Source organism: Nilaparvata lugens, chromosome 8 (assembly GCF_014356525.2).
Source record: "Nilaparvata lugens isolate BPH chromosome 8, ASM1435652v1, whole genome shotgun sequence".
Taxonomy (NCBI): Eukaryota; Metazoa; Arthropoda; class Insecta; order Hemiptera; family Delphacidae; genus Nilaparvata; species Nilaparvata lugens.
In genome coordinates, this window is record NC_052511.1 from 1555541 (window position 1) to 1579500 (window position 23960).

Genomic DNA, 23960 nt, shown 5'->3' on the forward strand with positions numbered 1-23960 from the left:
AGAGAGAGAGAGTGATCTAGGGAGTAGACAAGAGAGAGAAAGAGATTGTAAGGGAGGCAAAGACTAGTCAACCACTCATGCAAATCAATGCTACTACGCTTATTTGTTACAGGCTTAGTTTACGATTCTTGAAATTAGTCGAAGGAAAAAGTTGTTGAAATAGTTTTCAAGGGTTTGAAATCAAGTTACAGGCACGGTTTACGATTCTTGAAATTCTTCTTCTTCTGCTAGTGCCTATTCGTTCCTAATATTGGCGATCAGCCAATGGATATCTTATTTAAAGCCATCCTTATAAGAAAAAGTTCTGTTGTACAGAACAACAAGAGTTGATAACAGTTGTTGTTATCTTGTTGTTATCAACAAGAGTTCTGTTGTAAAAGTTCTGGTCTTATCAGAAAAAGTTCTATTGTAGTCTTGGAGAACCAGGTACGCAACAACAAAGCTAGAAATTAGTTAAAGGAAAATGTTGTTGAAATATAGTTTTCGCCCCACTTGGATGTAATGAGCTGGTTTTCGTGAGTCATATGGAGGCCGAAAGTGATTGTTTTCTGACCAGGCCGGTAAAATTTTTACGGCCCTAGGGCTGTAAAATAACCTTGAAGTCAGCTGATTCTGATTTGATGTGAACGTGTTTACAAAATAGTTTATGAAACGGAATCAGTTTATGCTTCTACAATTGAATAAAGTATTTTGCAAAAAGATACTATCATTTTATTTGGATCAATGAAATACAAATAAGATATTATAAACTATTCATATCCAATTTTCAGAGTATAATAGAATCTAACCTCAAACCTCATAGTACTGCGTTTATCACGAAACCTGGTGGATAATTTTGGAAATACTTGGGCAATATCCATGGTGCTGAACGTTTTCACAAATAGTTTATGAAACGGATTGAATAAAGTATTCTGCAAAAATATACTATCATTTTATTTGGATGAATGAAATACAGATAAGATATATATTATAAACTATTCAAATTAGATTTTCAGAGTAGGATAGAACTTCTAATCTAAACTTCCAAAGTCGACAACAAGCATTGTTGACGTTGACATTCAGATTGGCCAAATTTCAAGTGTGCTAAAACAGCTGATCAAAAAACATTTCATTATTCGTGTTTATTATTCAATAATAATTAAAACGTTTATAATAATATCATCTTATTGTCATTTGAAAGAATAGAAAAGTATAAACTCAACCTCTTACATAATTGAACATAATCTTTTAGGTTATTTAGACAAATCAGAATAAAAAATAAAAATACTTGGACAATTTCCTGATATTCAGATTACCTCAGATTTGCTAGAGCTATGACCTTCCACTTTTGCTTTTGTAAGTGCTTAATAAACAATAATTATTCTCATATATATATATATATATATATATATATATATATATATATATATATATTGTTTATTTTTCTGTGTGGCGAAAAATAGCGTTCGCACCATGGGCAAAAATGTTTTTCCGGCTTCCAATCTTTTCTAGTCCTCGGCCTACGGCCTCGGACTTGAAAACTGATTTCGAGCCGGAAAAGTCTCATTTTCGGCCCTAGGTGCGAAATATACTATTTCAAGGGTTTGAAATCAAGTATCTGTTTCACAGTCATAAGTCCTCCAAGTTGACTATATCGGTTGAGGTCATAGTTTTAGAGAAATATTTTTAGCATCATTCACATTACTCAAGCCTTACTGAAAATAGAATTCTATCGGCTCTTATGAGAGTCTTCACGCATTTTCAGTCAACTAATGACTTGTGTGAACAAGCCCATAGGAACCAATCGTTCTCATTATTTTATTGTCAAGTAGGGCTCGTAGTGAACTATTCAAGGCTGCAATCGATAAAGTGAAAATTGCCGTGATGATTTCCAACCTCCGATAGGAGAAAGAACCGGAAGAAGAAGAAGAGGGCTCGACGACATTCAAATATACGTCTTTCATGAAATATAATATTCAAAATCACGATCTCCAATAAGCTATAAACAAATTATGAATGAGAGTGTTACTATAGCATTATTGAAGATCAGCAGATAACCGTGCTCCTCAAGGATCTAATCAAAAACTTGACAAACTGATAACTTGACCCACTGAAATCTTGAAGAATTTAAAATAGGACTATAACCATCCTCGGTGAATTAAGAATCTACATGTAAAGTTTCAAGTCAATCAGTCCAGTAGTTCAGACGTGATGATGCGTCATTCGTGAATTTCCTATCCAGTAAACCAATTCCTCCCTTTATTATTATAGATCACGATCTCCAATTCCCCAATAGCAAATTATGAATGAGAGTGATACTAAAGCATTATTGAAGATATTCCATTAATGATCATTGAATTCAAGACTTGAAGCTCAAAGCCAATAGTACAAGAGGCCTTTCGATAATTAAGTTTTGCACTGATTCTAACAAGAACGTGATTGCAATAAGTGCATACCTCCAATGAAAGTCATGCTTAATTTGACCTCGACGTACTATCTACGGAATTACAGCGCTACGATAATTTTATAACTATGTAGTACATTCTAAACAGCTAATTTTACTTATATAACCTCAGCAAACTATAACTATGTATACTAAAACAAAATACAACTATGTAAATACTGGAACAAACTATAATATTGATACAAAAAGTAAATAAAACAACAAAGAACGTGACCTGCTAATAATGACCTGGTTATTCCAATTAAAATAAGCCCACAAATAATGAATTTTACAATTATTTTCGGAGTCGTGATGCTTCCATTGGGTTTGCTGATGTTATCTGTCCATTCACCTTGCATTATCTTTTTCAATTAATTTACAACTTTGCTTCAGGTGGAGTAATTTGCATTTTTCGTGAATGACGTCACTGACTTTGAACCTCATTCATCTTTACTTACTTTTTTCTCTATTTCTTCGTTCTCGACTCTCTCCTGATTGTTTATTTCAGTTTTTCTCATCAATCTGAAAATTTTTTCAATTATTTTACAACTTTGCTTCAGGTGGAGTAATTTGCATTTTTCGTGAGTCACTGTGACGTCACTGGCTTTGAACTTCATTTATCTTTACCATAGAGAAACAAGTAGATATCCCATGGTATAGAGCGTTTTTGCGCAACTTTTACTGTTATCTCAAGCCGATAGTTCATGTAATTCTTTTTCGTGAAGCTGTGTGACACTGGTAGTCTCTCATATTGTGCTGTTCATATACTCTCACCCCAACAAAACAGTAAAAATCGACAATAATCAACAGTAATCGGCTTGAGATAACAGTAAAAGTTACGACATTAACGCCCTATACCATGGGATATCTACTTATGCTATTGTTTCTCTATGTCTTTAATTACTCTTTTTTCACTTTCTGTGTTCTCGACTCTATCCCAATTGTTTATTTTAGTTTATCTCATCAGTTGTTCATTAGGAATTGATTCAACTTCAAATAGAGCAGCGAAGAAACATTAGAGTTTAAGAATCTAACCTAAAAACATTTCGTTTGAAGCCTTTCGCTGATGATACAACATGCATGACGAAAATGTGTGATCACACATGTTTAACACACCTGTCCTGTCGTTTATGGTGACCCTTAGTTTGTCTCAGTTTTGAACGTACATAGTTCTGGGCTCTCTTCTTTTCCACATCTCTTCTAAAATGCATGTTGTTATCCTCATGTTACTTCTATCATTGTGTATATAATATCATAGGGAAACAATAGCGTGAGTAGATATCCCATGGTATAGGGCGTTTATGTTGCAACTTTTACTGTTATCTCAAACCGATTACTGTCGACTTTTGTCGATTTTCACTGTTTTGACCGGGTAAGAGTGTATGAACGGCACAATATGAGGGACTACCAGCGTCATAAAGCTTCACAGGAAAGAACTACGTGGACTGTCAGCTTGAGATAACAGTAAAAGTTGCGACATAAACGCCCTATACCATGGGATATCTACTTATGCTATTGTTACCTTATGATAATATCTAGATCAATTTTTCAAATTATTAGCATCAACTAATTAACACCCTTATTAGTATGTTTTCTTATTCTGTTTCAACACTTTATCATGGATAGTACACTCTTCTTCTCTCCCAATTACTCCATACTAGACCTACCACAGGTTTTTATCTTTATTTCACACTCACAGAACTTCCAAGTTTCTTTTTTGTCTTTTCTAGTAGAATATTGCAAAGTACTTTATTAAAGGTCAAGTTCATAACCTACAATAATCCAGCAAGATCATGCTCTACTTCAGCTAATTACGATGTAATAAACTCTCATTACAGCAACCTTCTGTTCAAATAATTACTCCGTATGTCACTTTTTCATCAACTCCAAGGAATAATATTATATATTTTATTCATTTATTTCCTCCAATGACAAAAATTCTTGGTGGGAGAAAAAACAGGCTTACTTTTTTCCTTCTATCTTGAGTATTCCCTGTCTAAGTTTCTTGCTTCTTACTTGAATTTTATTTTCAAGGAGTTTTCGAGCATTTTTTTTCTGGGTGACTCCTAGAAGATGGCAATACCAATATGGATGAATAAACTGATTGATTAATTGATCAATGATGAAAAATGAATGAATGATGAATAATGAATTCCTCAATGTTGTTTTCCATCACGAACTGCTTATTATTAAATCACTTTTTGCTATTAGAAAAAACGACTGGCAGTCATATATTTTACAATAAATGAATTAATCACTCACTGTGACAACGAAATCTCTCGGCAGGTCCGCCATCTTCTTGGTTGTCAACCTGAGTGAGTGATTAATTCATTTATTGTAAAATATATGACTGCTAGTCGTTTTTTCTAATAGCAAAAAGTGATTGAATAATGAATGAATGAGTGATGAATGAATGAATGAATGATGAATGAAGAATGATGAATGATGAATGATGAATGATGAATGATGAATGATGAATGATGAATGATGAATGATGAATGATGAATGATGAATGATGAATGAAGAATAATGAATGATGAATGATGAATGATTAATGATGAATGATGAATGATGAATAATGAATAATGAATGATGAATGATGAATGATGAATGATTAATGATGAATGATGAATGATGAATGATGAATGATGAATGATGAATGATGAATGATGAATGATGAATGATGAATAATGAATGATGAATGATGAATGATGAATGATGAATGATGAATGATTAATGATTAATGATTAATGATTAATGATGAATGATGAATGATGAATGATGAATGATGAATGATGAATGATGAATGATGAATGATGAATAATGAATGATGAATAATAATGATGAATCACGAATGATGAATGAATGAATGTTGATTGATTAATGAATGGAGAAAATGCAGACAAACCATTGCAATAATTCCACTCAAGAAAATCCTCATAATTGATACTGATTTGTAAAGATGTATAATCTACTCCAAAGAAATTAGTCAAGTCATCGATATCATGTCTTGAGTATCATAGACACTAATCCATTGCCGAAATAAGCCTAGTAATAGGCTAAAAACAAGCCTAAACTGGGCCCAGGCTCTCCAAATACCAGTCCTGAATCAATTTCGACATGACTAGGCGGTCAGATATAAATGATGCCAACATTAAAAACTCGTTAGAACATTTCATGGTGAATTCGTTGGATCCTAGCTGATTAACTAGTTCCCACCTGTAACTGCAAGACAGGCACGGCCCTAGGGACTTTGCCGCCCTGGGCGAAATCGGCAACCACCGCCCCCCCCCACCCAAAGGTATCCCATCTAATTGTTTACTTGAAAATTTACCCGAAGATTATCAGCTGTCTAAGTTAAAATTGACATTTAAACAAATATTTGACAAATAAAAATATTGGGGAACAGTACCACAAAATAACTGATTGAACTATTTTTATGTTCTGAACAGATACGGTACACAATGAGAAAACATAATTAAGATGGTAATTTTAAATCAAGAGACTGCAAGAGAGTATTAGGCCTACTTAACTTGTTAAGTGATTAAAACTACAATTGCTACAACACGAGTTTGCTTAACACACTTGTTTAATTAAGTAGAACCCGTCTGACCTTTGCATAGGAAAATTCCTTCTCCAATTCTTCAAGATCTAGGGATTGAGCTATTTATGTTCGCTAGACAACATAGACGTTCCTGGGACATTGTTGATCTTAGATATGTCTTCATTAGCTTGAGTTTGGGAAAGCTTCTTATATAATTTTACTATTCACATTTAATATTATGAATTCATTATTTATTTGTATTTTAAAATGCTCCCTAAATTTTGCCGCCCCCGAATATCTGCCGCCCTGGGCGGCCGCTCGGTCCGCCCACCCCTGGGGCCGGGCCTGCTGCAAGATGTTTTAACTGGATATTTTACGCTTCATATTTCAAATTCTTCACCGAATCTAGAGTAGCCTAAGTTGAAATTCGTTGATTACTGAAGTCAGCTAGTAATATATTTCAACCTGTTGGTGTAAAAACTTATGAAACTCATGATGTTTCATATCTATACTATACTTCGAATTCTCGCCGAATCTAAAATAACATCAGAGAATTTCATTTCGAGAATATTAACTAATTCCTACATGTCAATTTCATGCCTCATATTTCAAATTTTTCTAATTTAGTTTTTTTTTTTTGTGTTACAGATGATGGCCAAAACCGTGAAACTCGGCTGCTGGCTTTCTATGCTAGCAGCAGTGGCTTATGCCGCAAAGAAAACCTCTGGTAAGTTACAAAAGAGTAACTAATGAGTTACTTAGTTATTTCTAACTCTCATGCATTGATGAAAAATCTTATTTAAAGGTGCGTACAGATATACGCGCCGCGAACATGAGAAATTCACTTTTAATCAGCTGATGCCAAGCTTTTCATATTTGTATCTAAAGGTGCGTACAGACTTTCGCTCTGCTCCGCAACCGAACGTCACTCCGGCAGAGAGATTGATGATCGACCGTGGAGCAACAGTGGTTCGACAGGGGAACGCGAGAAGATCTAACATCTTCCATAACGTTCATGATGGGTGCGTGGGCGGTGCGACTGTGGTTCGATGGTGGTACGAGGGCGGTACGAGGTCGGTACGAGGGAGGAGCGTGCTCGGTGCTGGTTGGAAGCGCGAATATGTGTACGCAGCTTTACAGTTTCTGTAAAAATACAGATATAGTCAGTTGGATTAAAAGTGAATTGCTCATGTTCGCGGGGCGTATATCTGTACGCACCTTAACATTCCCTGAGTTGATTTGACATGGAACCACCCCACAATCTATAGTGAGGTTCACGTTGTAATGGCAGTGGAGAAAGATAAGAGACCAACGTTGCCGATTCTCTGTCTTGTTTCTGCCTTCTAAAGACTATAGCTGATACCGGTATATCTGATGTGATATTACTGTTCATTCTTGCTGCTGGGAGTGATACCCACATGAGGTCTAGACTTGTGCATGGGTAATGAGACAGATGATGATGGGAGATGAAAGGACCCACAGTTTTTGGTGGGTTCCGAACTACCGGGAAGCTATTTTACAACCTATGAATCATATTCAGAGGAGTTGGCTCAAGCGGACACCCTTCCAACAAGAGAACCAGACGCATGATTCTCAACTCATCTAAGCGATAGCTTATAAGCGCGACCACTGAGTCAAACCGCTCTTCAAATTATATGAAATAATCATATTAATAAATAATAAATATTTATATTATTGAATAATAGATAATTATACTATTACATTGTTTAAAACCAAACTGGCAACATTGCGGAGCTGGAGAAGGATAGCGCTATCTGCTTTGTCGAATGATAGACAAGGATAGCAACACCAATGTTAATCAAATACTGTCATAACGTGGACCTCTCTATAGCAATGACATTCATCAAATTGTTTGAGCAACCATTTGACACACAAAACAAAGAAAAAAATGTAACACACGACCTTGATTGAATCTACAAATCGTGATTGTGGTAAGATCGACTTTTAATTGATCCGTGTCAATCAAAACAATCAAACTGATGTAACATTTAAAACTCTAGAAATAAACGATAAGACATGACTGATTTCTCAAATAGAGAGAAAGGGAAGGAGTGAGCAAGTAGTATGAGAGAGAGAGAGAGAGAGATTGATTGATTAAGTACTTTATTTGTGTAGATTACAATATACTGGCTTATACACTTATAACTTATACAATAGCTTACAATACAGCAAAATATTATAGATGAATTTACATAATTTAGACTAAGAAAATAATTATTGAACTGTATATGATATGAAATAGCAATTTGTAATATAATAACTATAGAGAGAGAGAGATAGATAGATAGATAGAGAGAGAGAGAGAGAGAGAGGAGAGAGAGAGAGAGAGAGAGGAGAGAGAGAGAGAGAGAGAGAGAGAGAGAGAGAGTGAGAGAGAGAGGGAGAGAGGGAGAGAGGAGAGAGAGAGAGAGAGAGAGAGAGAGAGAGAGAGAGAGAGAGAGAGAGGAAAACAGTTTATAATGAATGTAGACAATTGGCCAATAACTATAGAGGGGTTCATGTTATAATGTCAGTAGAGAAGTATGGGAGAACAACTTTGCCGATTCTCTGCCTCAAATAGAGAGAAAGGGATATCAGTGATTTAGTAAGAGAGAGAGAGAGGGAAACAGTTTATAATGAGATGTAGACAATTGGCTAATAACTATAGTGAAGTTCACGTTATAATGAAAGAGAAAAATAGGAGGAAAGTGTTGCTAATTCTCTGCCTCAAATAGAGAGAAAGGGATATCAGTAAGCATGCAGTAAGAGAGAGTGAGGGGGAAAGTTTATAATGAGATGTGAACAATTGTCCAATGGATACGGTGGGGTCCACGTTATAATGTCAGTAGAGAAATATAGGAGAACAACTTTGCCGATTCTCCTCCTCAAATAGAGAGAAAGGGATATCTCAGGGAGCATGAAGTTAGAGAGAGAGAGGAAAAGTTTGTGATGAGATGTAAGCAATTAAAGAATGGATACGGTTAGGCCCACGTTATAATGTCAGTGGAGGATGATAGGAAGACAAACATTGCCGATTCTCTACCTTACTACTGCCTTCTATGGAGGATAGCTGATACCGGTATATCTGATGTGATATCACAGTTCATTCTTGTTGAAAATTATCAATATTACTCCATCAGTCAAGAGATAATAATATTCGCCAAGGATAATGATGGGATAATTTTTATGATGATTTAATGATAATTAATTAATTTTAAGAATAATTTTAATGATGGGATATTGAAATTCCACAATTGAGATTGAATATTTTGTTGATGAATATTATAAATCTAAATTGCTGAAAAACGACTGGCAAAGTTGTGGAGCTAGAAAAGGATAGCGACATCTGATTTATCGAATGATAGACAAGGATAGCAGCACCAATGTTGATCAAATACTGGCATTATAACGTGGTGTAACTGGCAGGACAGTAAGCTAGACTGTCTCTCCAGGAGCAAGGACGAAGGACCAAGGACAAGGAGATTGTCGCTTTGATATCGCCGCACGATTCTATTTATTTTTCAGAATAAGCTCAGCTCCCGTTCACCCAATGAAGGACTGGATTACAGCTGTATTGGAGATTAGATCACGTTCCTATAGTTGCACGTTTAGTTACAGTGTGGCTCTTACTCAAAGAAACTTTCTTAGTTTGCTTGAGAATCAAGTTGGTCATACCGTAGGAAAAAATAGTATAAAATATAGAAGATATTATAACATGGTATAAGTCGTTCATGTTCCAAATTTGAAGCCTATTTTTTGTTAACTCTAGCCTATCACTGTCGACTACTGTCTGTTATTATTGTTTTGTCCGGTTGAGAGTTTAGGAACAGCACAGTATGTGAGACTACTATAATAGAGAAACAATAGCATAAGTAGATATCCCATGGTATAGGGCGTTTATGTCGTAACTTTTACTGTTATCTCAAGCTGATAGTCCACTTAGTTCTTTCCTGTGAAGCTTCATGACGCTGGTAGTCTCTCATATTGTGCCGTTCATACATTCTTACCCGGTCAAAACAGAAAAAATCGACAGTAATCGGCTTGAGATAACAGTAGAAGTTGCGACATAAACGCTCTATACCATGGGATATCTACTTACGCTATTGTTCCTCTATGCTACTATCTTTTAATGTAATCTATATTCTCCCTATGGCCATCCCGTGAAGGAAAGTTAGCATAAGAAGATATCATTTGATTTAGGGCGTTTATGTTTCAAATTTCACTGTTAACTCATGCCTATACTCCTAGTAGTTATTTTTCGTGAAGCTATGTGACGCTGGTAGTCTCTCATACTGTGCCGTTCCTACACTCTCACCCGACCAAAATAGTAATAATAGACAGTAGTCGACAGTAATCGGCTTGAGTTCACATAAAATCGGCTTGAATTTGGAACATAAACAACCTATACCAAAATGAGATATCTTTTATGTTATTTTTTTCTCTATGATCATACTCACTATAGACTACAAATTCAAATTCTTCATGTTACAATCCCACAATGAAATTTGCAAAAGTACTCGTATATTGATTCATTATCGTTGTAAAACCTACTCAACTTAGGGCCGCTTGCACAGTAAAAGCTTAAACTCGATTTAACCAGCTGGTGGCTTAAACTCAAAATGAAATACATTGTAACAAACTAGACTTGATACGTATTTATTCCAGTTTAAAATTAAATTTAGTTTGAACTCTCACTGTGCAAATGGCCCTTAGTATACTACTTTGTCAGCTAGCTTATTAATCTGAATATATTCCTACCCTGTTGGAATACGATCTGGCAACGTTGCGGAGTTAGAAGAATAGCACTATCGGCTCTGTCGAATGATGGACAAGGATAGCAACAACAATGCTAATCAAACACTGCCATTGTAACGTGAACCTCACTATAGGCCTTAAGCCTCTTTGTCAAGACTAAAAATCTGGATTGATTCTATCGTTTGGCATCTTAGTCTATAAAGATGCAACCAAATGAAGCTTGATTCAATAGATTCTCCTAGATCGGGTTGAACTCGTGTTGAAGCTTCATGAAGAACATGGTCTTAATTAAACGTTTAGGCTCAAATCTTGCAATAAAATTGAGCTATTAAAGCTTTTTTTCAAGATTGCACTGATAGGGAAAGCATCAGAATACCTATTTATGAATCAAATTCGATTGAAATTCCAATTTCTCATTCACAAACCGCATACCATGCAATTTTAAAGAGTATTCAAGGTAGTCAAAATTGACCTATCGGAGAAGAAGACGACATTTTGAATTCTTGTCAGCTAGTCAATCGACCAATCAGGAGCAAGCAAACACAGTCACAACGGCCCCTCTCTTAAACTCTCGTTGACCAATCAGAAACAGCGACACCAATTAGAATTGTTTCCAGTTTGTTACTCAATCGACCAATCAGGATTAAGCATAATTACTCGTTGTGTTCGTATCTTTATTTGATGAGAATAATGTGATGAACAGAAAAAGAGCTATGTATTACTGACTAGCAGGTCACCCGTGCACCGCAAGGGTCCAATTAAAACTTTACCAACTGGAAACTCGACCTACTAATATGTTGAAGAATTTAAGATAGGCCTATAACCATCCTCGGTGAATTAAGAATCTATATGCGAAATTTCAAGTTGATCAGTCCTGTATAGTTCAGACGTGATGATGCATCATTCGTAATTCCCTATATTTTACGTTTATAAGCCAATTCCTTCCTTTATTATATATTTAATTTAGTACATTTACAGATGTTTTATAAATATGGATTTTTTTGTGAAAGAATAAAATCAATTCAATTCAATTATACATTACAGATAGACTAGTAGGTAACCCGTGCTCCGCAAGAGTCTAATTGAAAACTTGACCAACTAAGATCTTCAAGAATTGAAGACAGGCTTATAACCATCCTCGATAAATCAAGAATCTATATGCAAAATTTCATGTAAATCAGTCCAGTAGTTCAGACGAGATAACAGACGACATTTGATATGCCTGTTGAACTCCTAGATTTTTGTAAGAATAAATAAATAAATTTGTGAATTTCCTATCCCGTACGTATATAAGCCATTGTTTTCCTTTATTATACAATAGAAGATTACTGAAAGCTTTGCATTCTCAATAATTGGTGACATGTGTTAAATTAAATATCAGACATTCATTATGGAAACACTATCCAATCCACTTCACTCCAACCGAGTGACTGATCCAATTAAATTTAAAACTGATCTCAATGCACTCCCAAGATCGACAAATTCATTCATTAATCAATCAGGTTTCGATACAAAATCAATTTACTTCACTCCAACCGAGTGACTGATCCAATTAAAGCAAAAATGATCTGAATTCAATCCCAAGATCGACAAATTCATTCATCGATCAATCTAGTATCGATACAAAGTCAAACAGATCCAATTACAACCACAACCACTTCTACATCACTGGAAATGTCACTAATTGCAAGGTTAACTGTGCCTGTCCTGTGATTGGCGTCACTTGAAATAGTGACACATCGCCTCATTATTTTAAGCTTGTAAGCTACTTTTACTGATTTCCTGATAATAAAACCTTAATAATAAAACCTTATCCTGAAGAATATACAACCTTATGTATCAATATTATAATGTAAGGTCATGTCTTCTAGATTTAATCTATTTATTTAGATTGAATTTATTTATTTTTGAACTGAAAAGTGGACTCAAATCAATTCGAGTGGATAGCATAACCTATAATTTTTATCCATTCATAACTCTACCTTCATTGTATTATCATTCATCCCATCATCATCATCATCATCACCCAAGCTTAAAATACTTCTAGAAAGTCGCCTTTGTATATTAATAAATAAAAAATATATTGAATAATCTACAACACCTATGAGGCTGAAATATTCTTACAAAAATGTGAAGTCAACTCTCCAAAAAAGCCTTCTCTGGTTGTTTCTCGTGAAACATGATTAAAACTTAACCGGCTTTTGTGCAACCTTTATCTTCTTATTATTATTTAACGGGAATCCAAATTAAATTATGTAATTAATGCTGAATAGTAGCGTTTATGCAAAATTCAAAAAGATCCAGTATCTGGGACATATATAATGAGAAAAGACGTAAGATATTCTCTATTACAGGTGATTCTTCAAGAAAAGATATTTGGAAAGAGGGGCCCAGGTAGAAAAATAATTTCTTGGCTAAACAACATCCTATCCTGGTGTGGAAAAAGCTCCATAGAAATATTTTGTATTGCCGTGGATAATGTGAAAATCGCCATTTTGATCGCCCATGTTCGTAGCGAACAGGCACATTTAAGAAGAAGAAGAAGAAGAATAAGAAGAAGAAGAAGAGAAGAAGAAGAAGAAGAAGAAGAAGAAGAAAGAGAGAGAAGAAGAAGAAGAAGAAGAAGAAGATGATGATGAAGAATGATAGTACAGATGAAGAAAAATGAGGAGGAACGGGATCAGGAACAAGATAGCAAGGAAGAAAATAAGAAGTAGAAGGAGAAGAAGAAGAAAAAGAAGAAGAAGAAGATGAAGAATGATAGTACAGATGAAGAAAAATGAGGAGGAACGGGATCAAGAAGAAGATGAAACAAGATAGCCAGGAAGAAAAGAGGAAGGGAAAAGAAAGAATAAAAAGATGGAGAAAATAATTGAGCATGAAAAATGATAAGAAATCATTCGCTCATCGAATCTCCATCTAGCTGTTTACCCTGTTGTCAATATTTGCAGTAGCAGAAGTCTTCGGGTGAATTACAGCATTTAATTTGGATTTTCGTTAAATAATAATAATTAATTCATTAGCATTTGAATAATTGCAATATCTCAGTAATTTCCATCTTTATCTTCTTGTTTAAATCTACATTGTCTGAATAATATTGACAACACCTTATTATACGTCAAGTTGAGTTATTCTCAGGGAGTGAAGTCTCCCAGTTTGAGGTTGAATTATCCAATTGTAGAGCAAACCTGTCTCATTGTACTGTCTATCCAGCAAGGCTATACCGTAGACAATTTATTCTATGACTATTACACGCATATTTTCCCACTCATTCATTGATAGAGAGTGACAGGACTGTCAATACAAATAGAAGTTTATCGACTGTCAAACTATAAAAATAACAGACAACCGTCCTTGATACAGTTTCCCAGACTAGGCCACTCTATAGTGCTAGTTCCTCTATTCTACTCCGTTACCACTCTATAGTGCCCGCTCTTCTATGCTCGACATCAACAATGAGCATTGATAGTTGTTTATTGTATCATTGTTGAATTTTAACAGCATATTATTCGCTCTAATCAGATATTAGTCACTTTGTAGGTCAATATTTTAATGAGTTAATCACAAAGGTTTATTGGCACAAAAGATGTTGAATTTTAACAGCATATTATTCGCTCTAATCAGATATTAGTCACTTTGTAGGTCAATATTTTAATGAGTTAATCACAAAGGTTTATTGGCACAAAAGATGTTTTTTGGAGAATACAATATAAGGAACCAGTCTAGAAAAATGGTGTAGAGTTTCAATAATGTAATTATGTATGCTTATCAGAACTATTGTAAAAAAGTTTCTCGGTGGAGTCCAATAATTTTTAATGACCTTCACACGTTAGAAAGATTAGATCAAATTGGAGCTCTTTATTAATTGTGTGATAAAAGATATTCTGGCTTATACACTAATTCACATAAATGACAATATTGCTAATAATTGTTCAACGAATTTCGCAAAATATGAAAACATAATTTATCAGAAAACTATCAATTGCATTAACTATCAGAATTATTAATCAGTGAAAGAGGCAAAAAGGTCTCAAGTGGACAAGAGAAGGAATCTTCCTAACATGTTGGCTTGAATAGACTCATTGTAGATTATTGAAATAAAAAACTTCAAATACAACAAACCTATATCAATAGATAAAATATGGCATATGACATATCTCATGGTATAGGGCGTTTATGTTCCAAATGTCAAACCATATCATAGGCTAAAGACGATTCGACAACGATGCCTAGCTAGAGAGGGATAGCACTATCTGCTTTGTCTGCAGATAGACAAGGATAGCAACACCATGTTCATCAAATACTGCTACTCTATAACGTATAGATGTCCAACATCGTTACTCTTCTTTTCCATCTCCATCAGCATTCCTTGAGAGCAGTCACTGTGAAATAGTACAACTGGAAAAAATGAGGCAACTGTTGCATAAGGAAAATGATGACACAAATTGATGAGAAAAAAGCAGATAAATCGTCGATGAATATCGAAGAAAAAAGTGGATAAATCAATAAATATTGGATGAAAAGATCAATAAATAACTGGGAGAAGATCCAGAGATAGTGATGATGTGTCAATCGATTGGAAAAAACTGTGACAGAAGTATTTTTCTGGTCTTTGAACTGTTTTTCTCATAAATTTGAACGAGTTAATCCTGTTTTTTTTCGATGTAAAAATATTGTGGAGTTGAATTGACGTTCCAGTCAAATATCAAACGTGCAACAGTTTTATTTGAATGAGAATGCTTCACTAGTTTTTCATAATCATTCATAAATTTGTCTGACAAGAGAGTAACTTTGACGTATAGATACTTGCGTACAGATATACGCGCCGCGAACATGAGCAATTCACTTTTAATCAGCTGATTATATCTGTATTTTTACAGAAACGGTAAGATACAGATATAAAAAGCTTGGCATCAGCTGATTAAAAGCTGATGTCGCGGCGCGTAAATCTGTACGCACCTTAAGAGAGTACCTTGTCGGGTTACATAGTAACTAATCGGATAAAAGAATAACTTCACACCCTTTTTTTCTATGTATTTCACAGGAAATGCAGTCAAATATTTAATTAAATAATCAAATTCTTCTACCTACTGACTGTAGTACTCTCGACCGATTATTTACTTAAATATTTGACTGCATGTCGTGTGAAATATATAGAGAAAACGTGTGTTAATACATCGCAGCTCGGAATGGATCAAAAAACCATCATCTTCAATAACTTTTCGTATAAGAGAGTAACTTGACGTTTATGCTAAGTGGCAATAAATATTACAAAATTATGAGATAGCTTTAATATCAAAACTGCTTCAATTTTTCTACCGTATTTAAACTATATAAAAACTTGAGATATAATAATCATGAACTAAGTTCCTTACTGATGATTGCCTCTCACAAAACCAGAAACTATATTATTAAGGACCACGTTATAATGGCATTTTTTTCTATGTATTTCACAGGAAATGCAGTCAAATATTTAATTAAATAATCAAATTCTTCTACCTACTGACTGTAGTACTCTCGACCGATTATTTACTTAAATATTTGACTGCATGTCGTGTGAAATATATAGAGAAAACGTGTGTTAATACATCGCAGCTCGGAATGGATCAAAAAACCATCATCTTCAATAACTTTTCGTATAAGAGAGTAACTTGACGTTTATGCTAAGTGGCAATAAATATTACAAAATTATGAGATAGCTTTAATATCAAAACTGCTTCAATTTTTCTACCGTATTTAAACTATATAAAAACTTGAGATATAATAATCATGAACTAAGTTCCTTACTGATGATTGCCTCTCACAAAACCAGAAACTATATTATTAAGGACCACGTTATAATGGCATTACTTGATTAACATTAGTGATGCTATCCTTGTCTATCATTCAACAAAGCAGATGACGCTTTCCTTTTCTAACTCTGCAACCAAATCCATATTAGTTTCGTCATATCACAATTTGTGTTTTATATATCTGGAGGTTCTTGTTTATCAATTCTATTTTGTATCAAATTATCAATTTTGCCTTATCAAATCTTCAATTTCTCCGTATCATAATTATTGTGTACTTGTGTTGCATATCTTGATACGGCAGCAGGGACAGTGTATCATTCACACACCATCGTTAACCCAGCTCCCATAATTATTATGCCGTGTAGGCTATAATTATCTGAAGGATAGATTATCAATTTTATTTTTTATTTCAAAATTTTATAAATTTAGCCGTATCAAATTATCAATTTCTGCGTATCATGATTATTGTGTACTTGTGTTGCAGATCTTGATACGGCAGCAGCGACAGCGTATCATTCGCACAGTATCGTTCACCCAGCTCCCAGTTCCCATGTGGCGGCGCATCTCGGAGTGGCACCCTTGGCTCACCATGCCCTCAGCATACTCATCACCCTACTCGTCACCCTTCCTAGCTGCTTATCCTCAGGATAACTCGTTAGTATTCTCTATTTTATGTATCAATAGATAAACTTCCATCTATATTCGTGATTTATCTACGTAGTTTATATATTGCATTGATGTGGCACCCTTGGCTCACCATGCCTCGTCATACTCGTCAGTCGTCACCCTTATTAGCTGCTTCTGTCGCTCTCAGGATAACTCGTTAGTATTTCTCGTTCTTCTCCATCTTATTTTATTTGTATAATTCAGGGCCAGTTGCACGTACGTATGTTAAATATGGACATTAACGCTGATTAACAAATCATTAACCGACGTACTTGCAACTGGGGGTAAATGAAGTTGATGTTGATGATGCCTTATTTGCTGAAGGTGTAAGCTCGTTTTCAGAGGATGCGAGGAGAGACTTCCTATTATATTTGGTCGTTTTTGGAAAATATGACCTTTCTCGCCAATTAAACAACTTCAGCTCAGTAGCTCACTGGTCATGATTCAAGACGAGGGATAGATTGATAGATTATTGACAGATAGACTCCAATCACTACACACTACCACTCCTCGAAAATAGATTCACAAACATTATCTGATCTGAATGAAGCCTCACTTCTTGTCAATAACATGTAATATGATTGTTTCTCTCATGATTGTTTCCAGAGAATGAGGAGAGACTTCTTATTATATTTCATCGTTTTTGGAATACGAGTAGAAGACCTTTTTCGCCAATTAAACAACTTCAGCTCAGTAGCTCACTGGTCATGATCCAAGACGAGATATATATTTCATAGATTATTGACTCCTCAAAAATAAATTCACAAACATTATCTGAGCTGAAAGTAGCCTCACTTCTTATCAATAAAATGTGATAAACTTATGATGGTTTCTGAAGATGAGAACAATGGCAGGTGAACCGTGCAATGAATCATCTTCAATCTTAAAATCTCAAGTTTCTATTTTCTGTTTTTCAGGTTAGGAGCCCCGCCCCCAGGCCCCCCGGCTGCCCCCCAGGTGTGCCCCGAGACGCCCCTCGGCCCCTGCGTGGACTCCAAGTACAGGGCCATCGATGGGTCCTGCAATAACCTGAAATACCCCAGGTGGGGAACCCCCAACACAAGATATGCCCGTCTCTTACCGCCCAAGTATGCTGATGGTGAGTTCAAAATTCTACTTTTTCAAAATAGATACCCTATCAATACCCCAAACAAATACCGTAAATAGAATTCTCATATAAACCGTTTCTCTCTACTAACATGATGTCCCCTTCATTTTCCCCTCAGAGTCACTTCATTATTTTCCGAAATAACATTTTTCTTTCAATTTTTCAGGAGTGCACGCACCCCCAGTATCAGTCACCGGCCAGAAACTGCCAGGTTCCCGGTTGGTGAGCATTGTCCTGTTCCCAGATGTTCCCATCCCCGACCCGGTGTGGACTCTCAACTCCATGCAGTGGGGACAAATCATTACCCACGACATGAGCATGGCTATGGGTACAACACAGGCCAGTGAGTACAACTTCAAGTTCATTTGTATTTGCTAGTTTTCATTCACATTACTTCTTCTTATTGAATTATTTTTTCATTGTGGGAATAAATTTTGGTTCGTTTGATCTTTACTGTACAACCAAGTTTTGAGGTCAATATTTCAATTATGAGTAGAAATAAAGTTTTGTAGAATAAAAAATTATGTAAAGCGATAGAAAAAAGATGGCAGGAGAAGATATCCCATGCTTTAGGTCGTTCATGTTTCAAATTTCAAGCAGATTTTTTGTTAAATCAAGCCGATTACTGTTGACTACTCATCTATTATTTTATCTAAAACATGATATATATTACTTATCTACTGTTGACTACTGTTGTCCATTATCACTGTGCTGTTAGAAGTGGAAAAGTGTAAGAGCGGCACAGTATGAGAGACTACCAGCTTCACCAAAAATAAGTACTAGGACTATCGGCTTGAGTTAACAGGAAAATTTGGAACATATAATTATATATCGGGGACCGAGCTTCGCTCTAGAGCACAAAAGCATAAAAAATGTATTACGAGAGAAGAAATTATAATATCATTCATAGTTCATACAGAAATGTTCCATCTAATCACAGTAAATTGAGATTAATTCCCAGAGGAATGCAAAAATTGGGCCTCACAAAGGCCCAGTTGCACAAAAACCGGTTAAATTTTAATCCTGATTAACTTCACGTGAACCAAGTCAGAGAAGACCATTTCAAAAAAATGGATCTACTGGAAATAATCAGGATTGAAAATAGCCTGGCTTTTTGTAACCGGCACTAAGTACCTGATTGAATGATTACAAAAGTTCAACTGCTGAGTCATAATTTTGACACAGTCCCACACACATGAACTCGCTCACTCACTTCCATCACCAACAGACGACGAAATAATCATATCAGCTCTTTTTCCAAGGATGAATAATAATTATCCTTTTAATGTCCTTCAGTGAGTTTTCCCAGGGATGAAACCTAGTGCAATCGAATCTTTATATTATAAACCTACTATGTTCTGAATTCCGTGAGAATCGTTAGAGCCGTTTTCGAGATCCGGTGAAATACAAACATATAAGCATCTTAACATCTAAACATCTAAAAACATAAACAGAAGCTGCTTATCGAGTGATAATTATAATAATTATTTTGGAACATAAACGCCCTATACCATGTATAGTATCTTCGTATACTATATATTTTCTCGGATATAACCTATAGTGCCATTTGCACAAAAGCCGGTTAAATTTTAACCATGATTAATTCCACAAGAACCAATCAGAGAAGCCGTCTTTTCTGAACGCCTTCTCTGATTGGTTCTCGTAAAATTAATCACGGTTTAGATTTAACCGGCTGTTGTGCTGTGTGTATTACTAAAATTTTGAACTCCAGTTGAAAGTGAGAATTGTTTCAATTAATTTAATTCATTTCTTCCAGAATCGCACTCTATCCAGTGCTGCAGCCCCGACGGTAGACTGAGGATCCCTGCCGAGTACGCCAACTCGTACTGCTTCCCGATCATCATCCCTGAGGACGACCCTGTCTACGCCAAGTTCAACCAGATGTGCATGAACTTTGTCAGGAGTACCACTGATCTCGACGCTGGCTGCTCCACCGGGATTCATCCCGCTGAACAGGTGCGTAAAGCTGCGTACACATATTCGTGCTTCCAACCCGCACCGAGCACGCTCCTCCCTCGTACCGCCCTCGTGCCACCATCGAACCACAGTCGCACCGCCCACGCACCCATCATGAACGTTACGGAAGATGTTAGATCTTCTCGCGTTCCCCGGTCGAACCACTGTTGCTCGCCGGTCGATCATCAATCGCTCTGCTGGAGTGACGTTCGGTTGCGGAGCAGAGCGACAGTCTGTACGCACCTTAACGTGACGTCACAAAATTCGACTTTTCGTTGTTTTAATCATTTACTCCCAGAATGAAACACGCCATAATGAATAATACAATCATACCTAATAATTGTAGTCGTAGAGGAGGGTTGACCGTTTCATTCATGTTTAACAATGTTATTATATCTCTTCTTCCACTGGTTGAGCATTATTATTTGTAGTTTTGACAACCTCAATTTCTTGTATTTCTTGTTCTCTTGTCTTCACTTTGATTTGGTCCCGGTTTCTTATCATTTTTCATGCTCAATTATTTTCTCCATCTTTTCCCTTCCTCTTTTCTTCCTGGCTATCTTGTTTCATCTTCTTCTTGATCCCGTTCCTCCTCATTTTCCTTCATCTGTACTATCATTCTTCTTCTTCTTCTTCTTCTTCTTCTTCTTCTTCTTCTTCTTCTTCTTCTTCTCTTCTTCTTCTTCTTCTTCTTCTTCTTTCTTTTCCCTTCCTCTTTTCTTCCTGGCTATCTTGTTTCATCTTCTTCTTGATCCCGTTCCTCCTCATTTATCTTCATCTGTACTATTATTCATCTTCATCTTCATCTTCATCTTCATCTTCATCTTCATCTTCATCTTCATCTTCATCTTCTTCATCTTCTTCACTAACCCCTATGGACGCAGCAACCTATCATAGTATTAGTAAAATGAACAGTTCATCACTATCCATTTTTTACATCTCTCTTAAACAAACCGAAAACTAGACGTACTGAAGTTGCCTACCCGAGCAGATTCTTGATCTCGATGAAGTGAATGTCACCCGCTCAGACCGCCTTCAAATACTTGACGCCATGTGATTGGTCCGATCTATTTAGGCTTCGTAACAAGACACGCCTACAGCCAATCACAAGCCAGCAATGCAGACAAAGTGATTCATCTAATAGTTTCCAAATGAACCGATAGATGGCATTAGCTACTGGCTCGAATTTATGTGTGAGTGAGTTATTGTAGACAAAAATAATCTAGAAACTCAAAGTGTTTCGAATGTCAGGAGTGATCCTTCTTCTTCTTCTTCTTCGTTTTCATTTTCATCTTTATCTTCATCTTCATCTTCTTCTTCACTAACCCCTATGGACGCAGCAACCTATCATAGTACCAACATAGAGAAAATATATACAAAGCTTTTTTCAAGCGTTTTCAGACGAGTCGACAGGGCGGGAAGTCAAACTAGGCTTAATGACGCCCCGTGTCACAAGCCTCTAATCAAGCCTTGTGTGTCAATCGTCTAAAAAAAAAAACGCCTCATGTGTCTCTACCCTCAGGCTTCTACTTGATGAACAACAAGTTTACTTTCCTTGAATAGTGAATAAACTTGTGAAATCTCGGATAAATCTAAAATTTTCTCTCTCTGTCTCTCAACAGCTGGTGACAGTGACCCACTGGATCACTGTCTCATGTGTCTTGACCCTCAGGCTTCTACATGAAACCACAAGTTTACTTTCCTTGAATAGTGAATAAACTTGTGAAATCTCGGATAAATCTAAAATTTTCTCTCTCTGTCTCTCAACAGCTGGTGACAGTGACCCACTGGATCACTGTCTCATGTGTCTTGCCCCTCAGGCTTCTACTTGAAACCACTAGTTTCCTTACCTCGAATACTGATAAGCTTGTGAAATTTCGGATAAATCTAACATTTTCTCTCTTTGTCTCTCAACAGCTGGTGACAGTGACCCACTGGATCACTGTCTCATGTGTCTTGACCCTCAGGCTTCTACATGAAACCACAAGTTTACTTTCCTTGAATAGTGAATAAACTTGTGAAATTTCGGATAAATCTAACATTTTCTCTCTCTTCTTCCACTGGTTGAGCATTATTATTTGTAGTTTTGACAACCTCAATTTCTTGTATTTCTTGTTCTCTTGTCTTCACTTTGATTTGGTCCCGGTTTCTTATCATTTTTCATGCTCAATTATTTTCTCCATCTTTCCCTTCCTCTTTTCTTCCTGGCTATCTTGTTTCATCTTCTTCTTGATCCCGTTCCTCCTCATTTATCTTCATCTGTACTATCATTCTTCTTCTTCTTCTCTTCTTCTTCTTCTTCTTCTTCTTCTTCTTCTTCTTCTTCTTCTTCTTCTTCTTCTTCTTCTTCTTCTTCTTCTTCTTCTTCTTCTCTTCTTCTTCTTCTTCTTCTTCTTCTTCTTCTTCTTCTTCTCTTCTTCTTCTTCTTCTCTTCTTCTTCTTCTCTTCTTCTTCTTCTTCTTCTTCTTCTTCTTCTTCTTCTTCTTCTTCTCTTCTTCTTCTTCTTCTTCTTCTTCTTCTTCACTAACCCCTATGGACGCAGCAACCTATCATAGTATTAGTAAAATGAACAGTTCATCACTATCCATTTTTTACATCTCTCTTAAACAAACCGAAAACTAGACGTACCGAAGTTGCCTACCCGAGCAGATTCTTGATCTCGATGAAGTGAATGTCACCCGCTCAGACCGCCTTCAAATACTTGACGCCATGTGATTGGTCCGTTCTATTTAGGCTTCGTAACAAGACACGCCTACAGCCAATCACAAGCCAGCAATGCAGACAAAGTGATTCATCTAATAGTTTCCAAATGAACCGATAGATGGCATTAGCTACTGGCTCGATTTCCTGTGTGAGTGAGTTATTGTAGACAAAAATAATCTAGAAACTCAAAGTGTTTCGAATGTCAGGAGTGATCCTTCTTCTACTTCTTCTTCTTCTTCTTCTTCTTCTTCTTCTTCTTCTTCTTCTTCTTCTTCACTAACCCCTATGGACGCAGCAACCTTTCATAGTACTAACATAGAGAAAATATATACAAAGCTTTTTTCAAGCGTTTTCAGACGAGTCGACAGGGCGGGAAGTCAAACTAGGCTTATGACGCCCCGTGTCACAAGCCTCTAATCAAGCCTTGTGTGTCAATCGTCTAAAAAAAAAAACGCCTCATGTGTCTCTACCCTCAGGCTTCTACTTGATGAACAACAAGTTTACTTTCCTTGAATAGTGAATAAACTTGTGAAATCTCGGATAAATCTAAAATTTTCTCTCTCTGTCTCTCAACAGCTGGTGACAGTGACCCACTGGATCACTGTCTCATGTGTCTTGACCCTCAGGCTTCTACATGAAACCACAAGTTTACTTTCCTTGAATAGTGAATAAACTTGTGAAATCTCGGATAAATCTAAAATTTTCTCTCTCTGTCTCTCAACAGCTGGTGACAGTGACCCACTGGATCACTGTCTCATGTGTCTTGCCCCTCAGGCTTCTACTTGAAACCACTAGTTTCCTTACCTCGAATACTGATAAGCTTGTGAAATTTCGGATAAATCTAACATTTTCTCTCTTTGTCTCTCAACAGCTGGTGACAGTGACCCACTGGATCACTGTCTCATGTGTCTTGACCCTCAGGCTTCTACATGAAACCACAAGTTTACTTTCCTTGAATAGTGAATAAACTTGTGAAATTTCGGATAAATCTAA

General features: G+C 36.1%; 1 protein-coding gene across 1 annotated transcript in view; it reads left to right on the forward strand.

Annotated features, from left to right (window-relative positions):
- Nucleotides 1-23960, forward strand: part of LOC111052576 (peroxidase) — a 142045-nt gene that overhangs the window by 90827 nt on the left and 27258 nt on the right. Inside the window, exons 2-6 of the mRNA XM_039433702.1 lie at nucleotides 6615-6693; nucleotides 16998-17167; nucleotides 18097-18278; nucleotides 18454-18630; nucleotides 20065-20264. Of these exons, the coding sequence (XP_039289636.1) occupies nucleotides 6673-6693; nucleotides 16998-17167; nucleotides 18097-18278; nucleotides 18454-18630; nucleotides 20065-20264 (750 nt within the window). The 5' untranslated portion in view covers nucleotides 6615-6672. The remainder of the gene's footprint in view (nucleotides 1-6614; nucleotides 6694-16997; nucleotides 17168-18096; nucleotides 18279-18453; nucleotides 18631-20064; nucleotides 20265-23960) is intronic.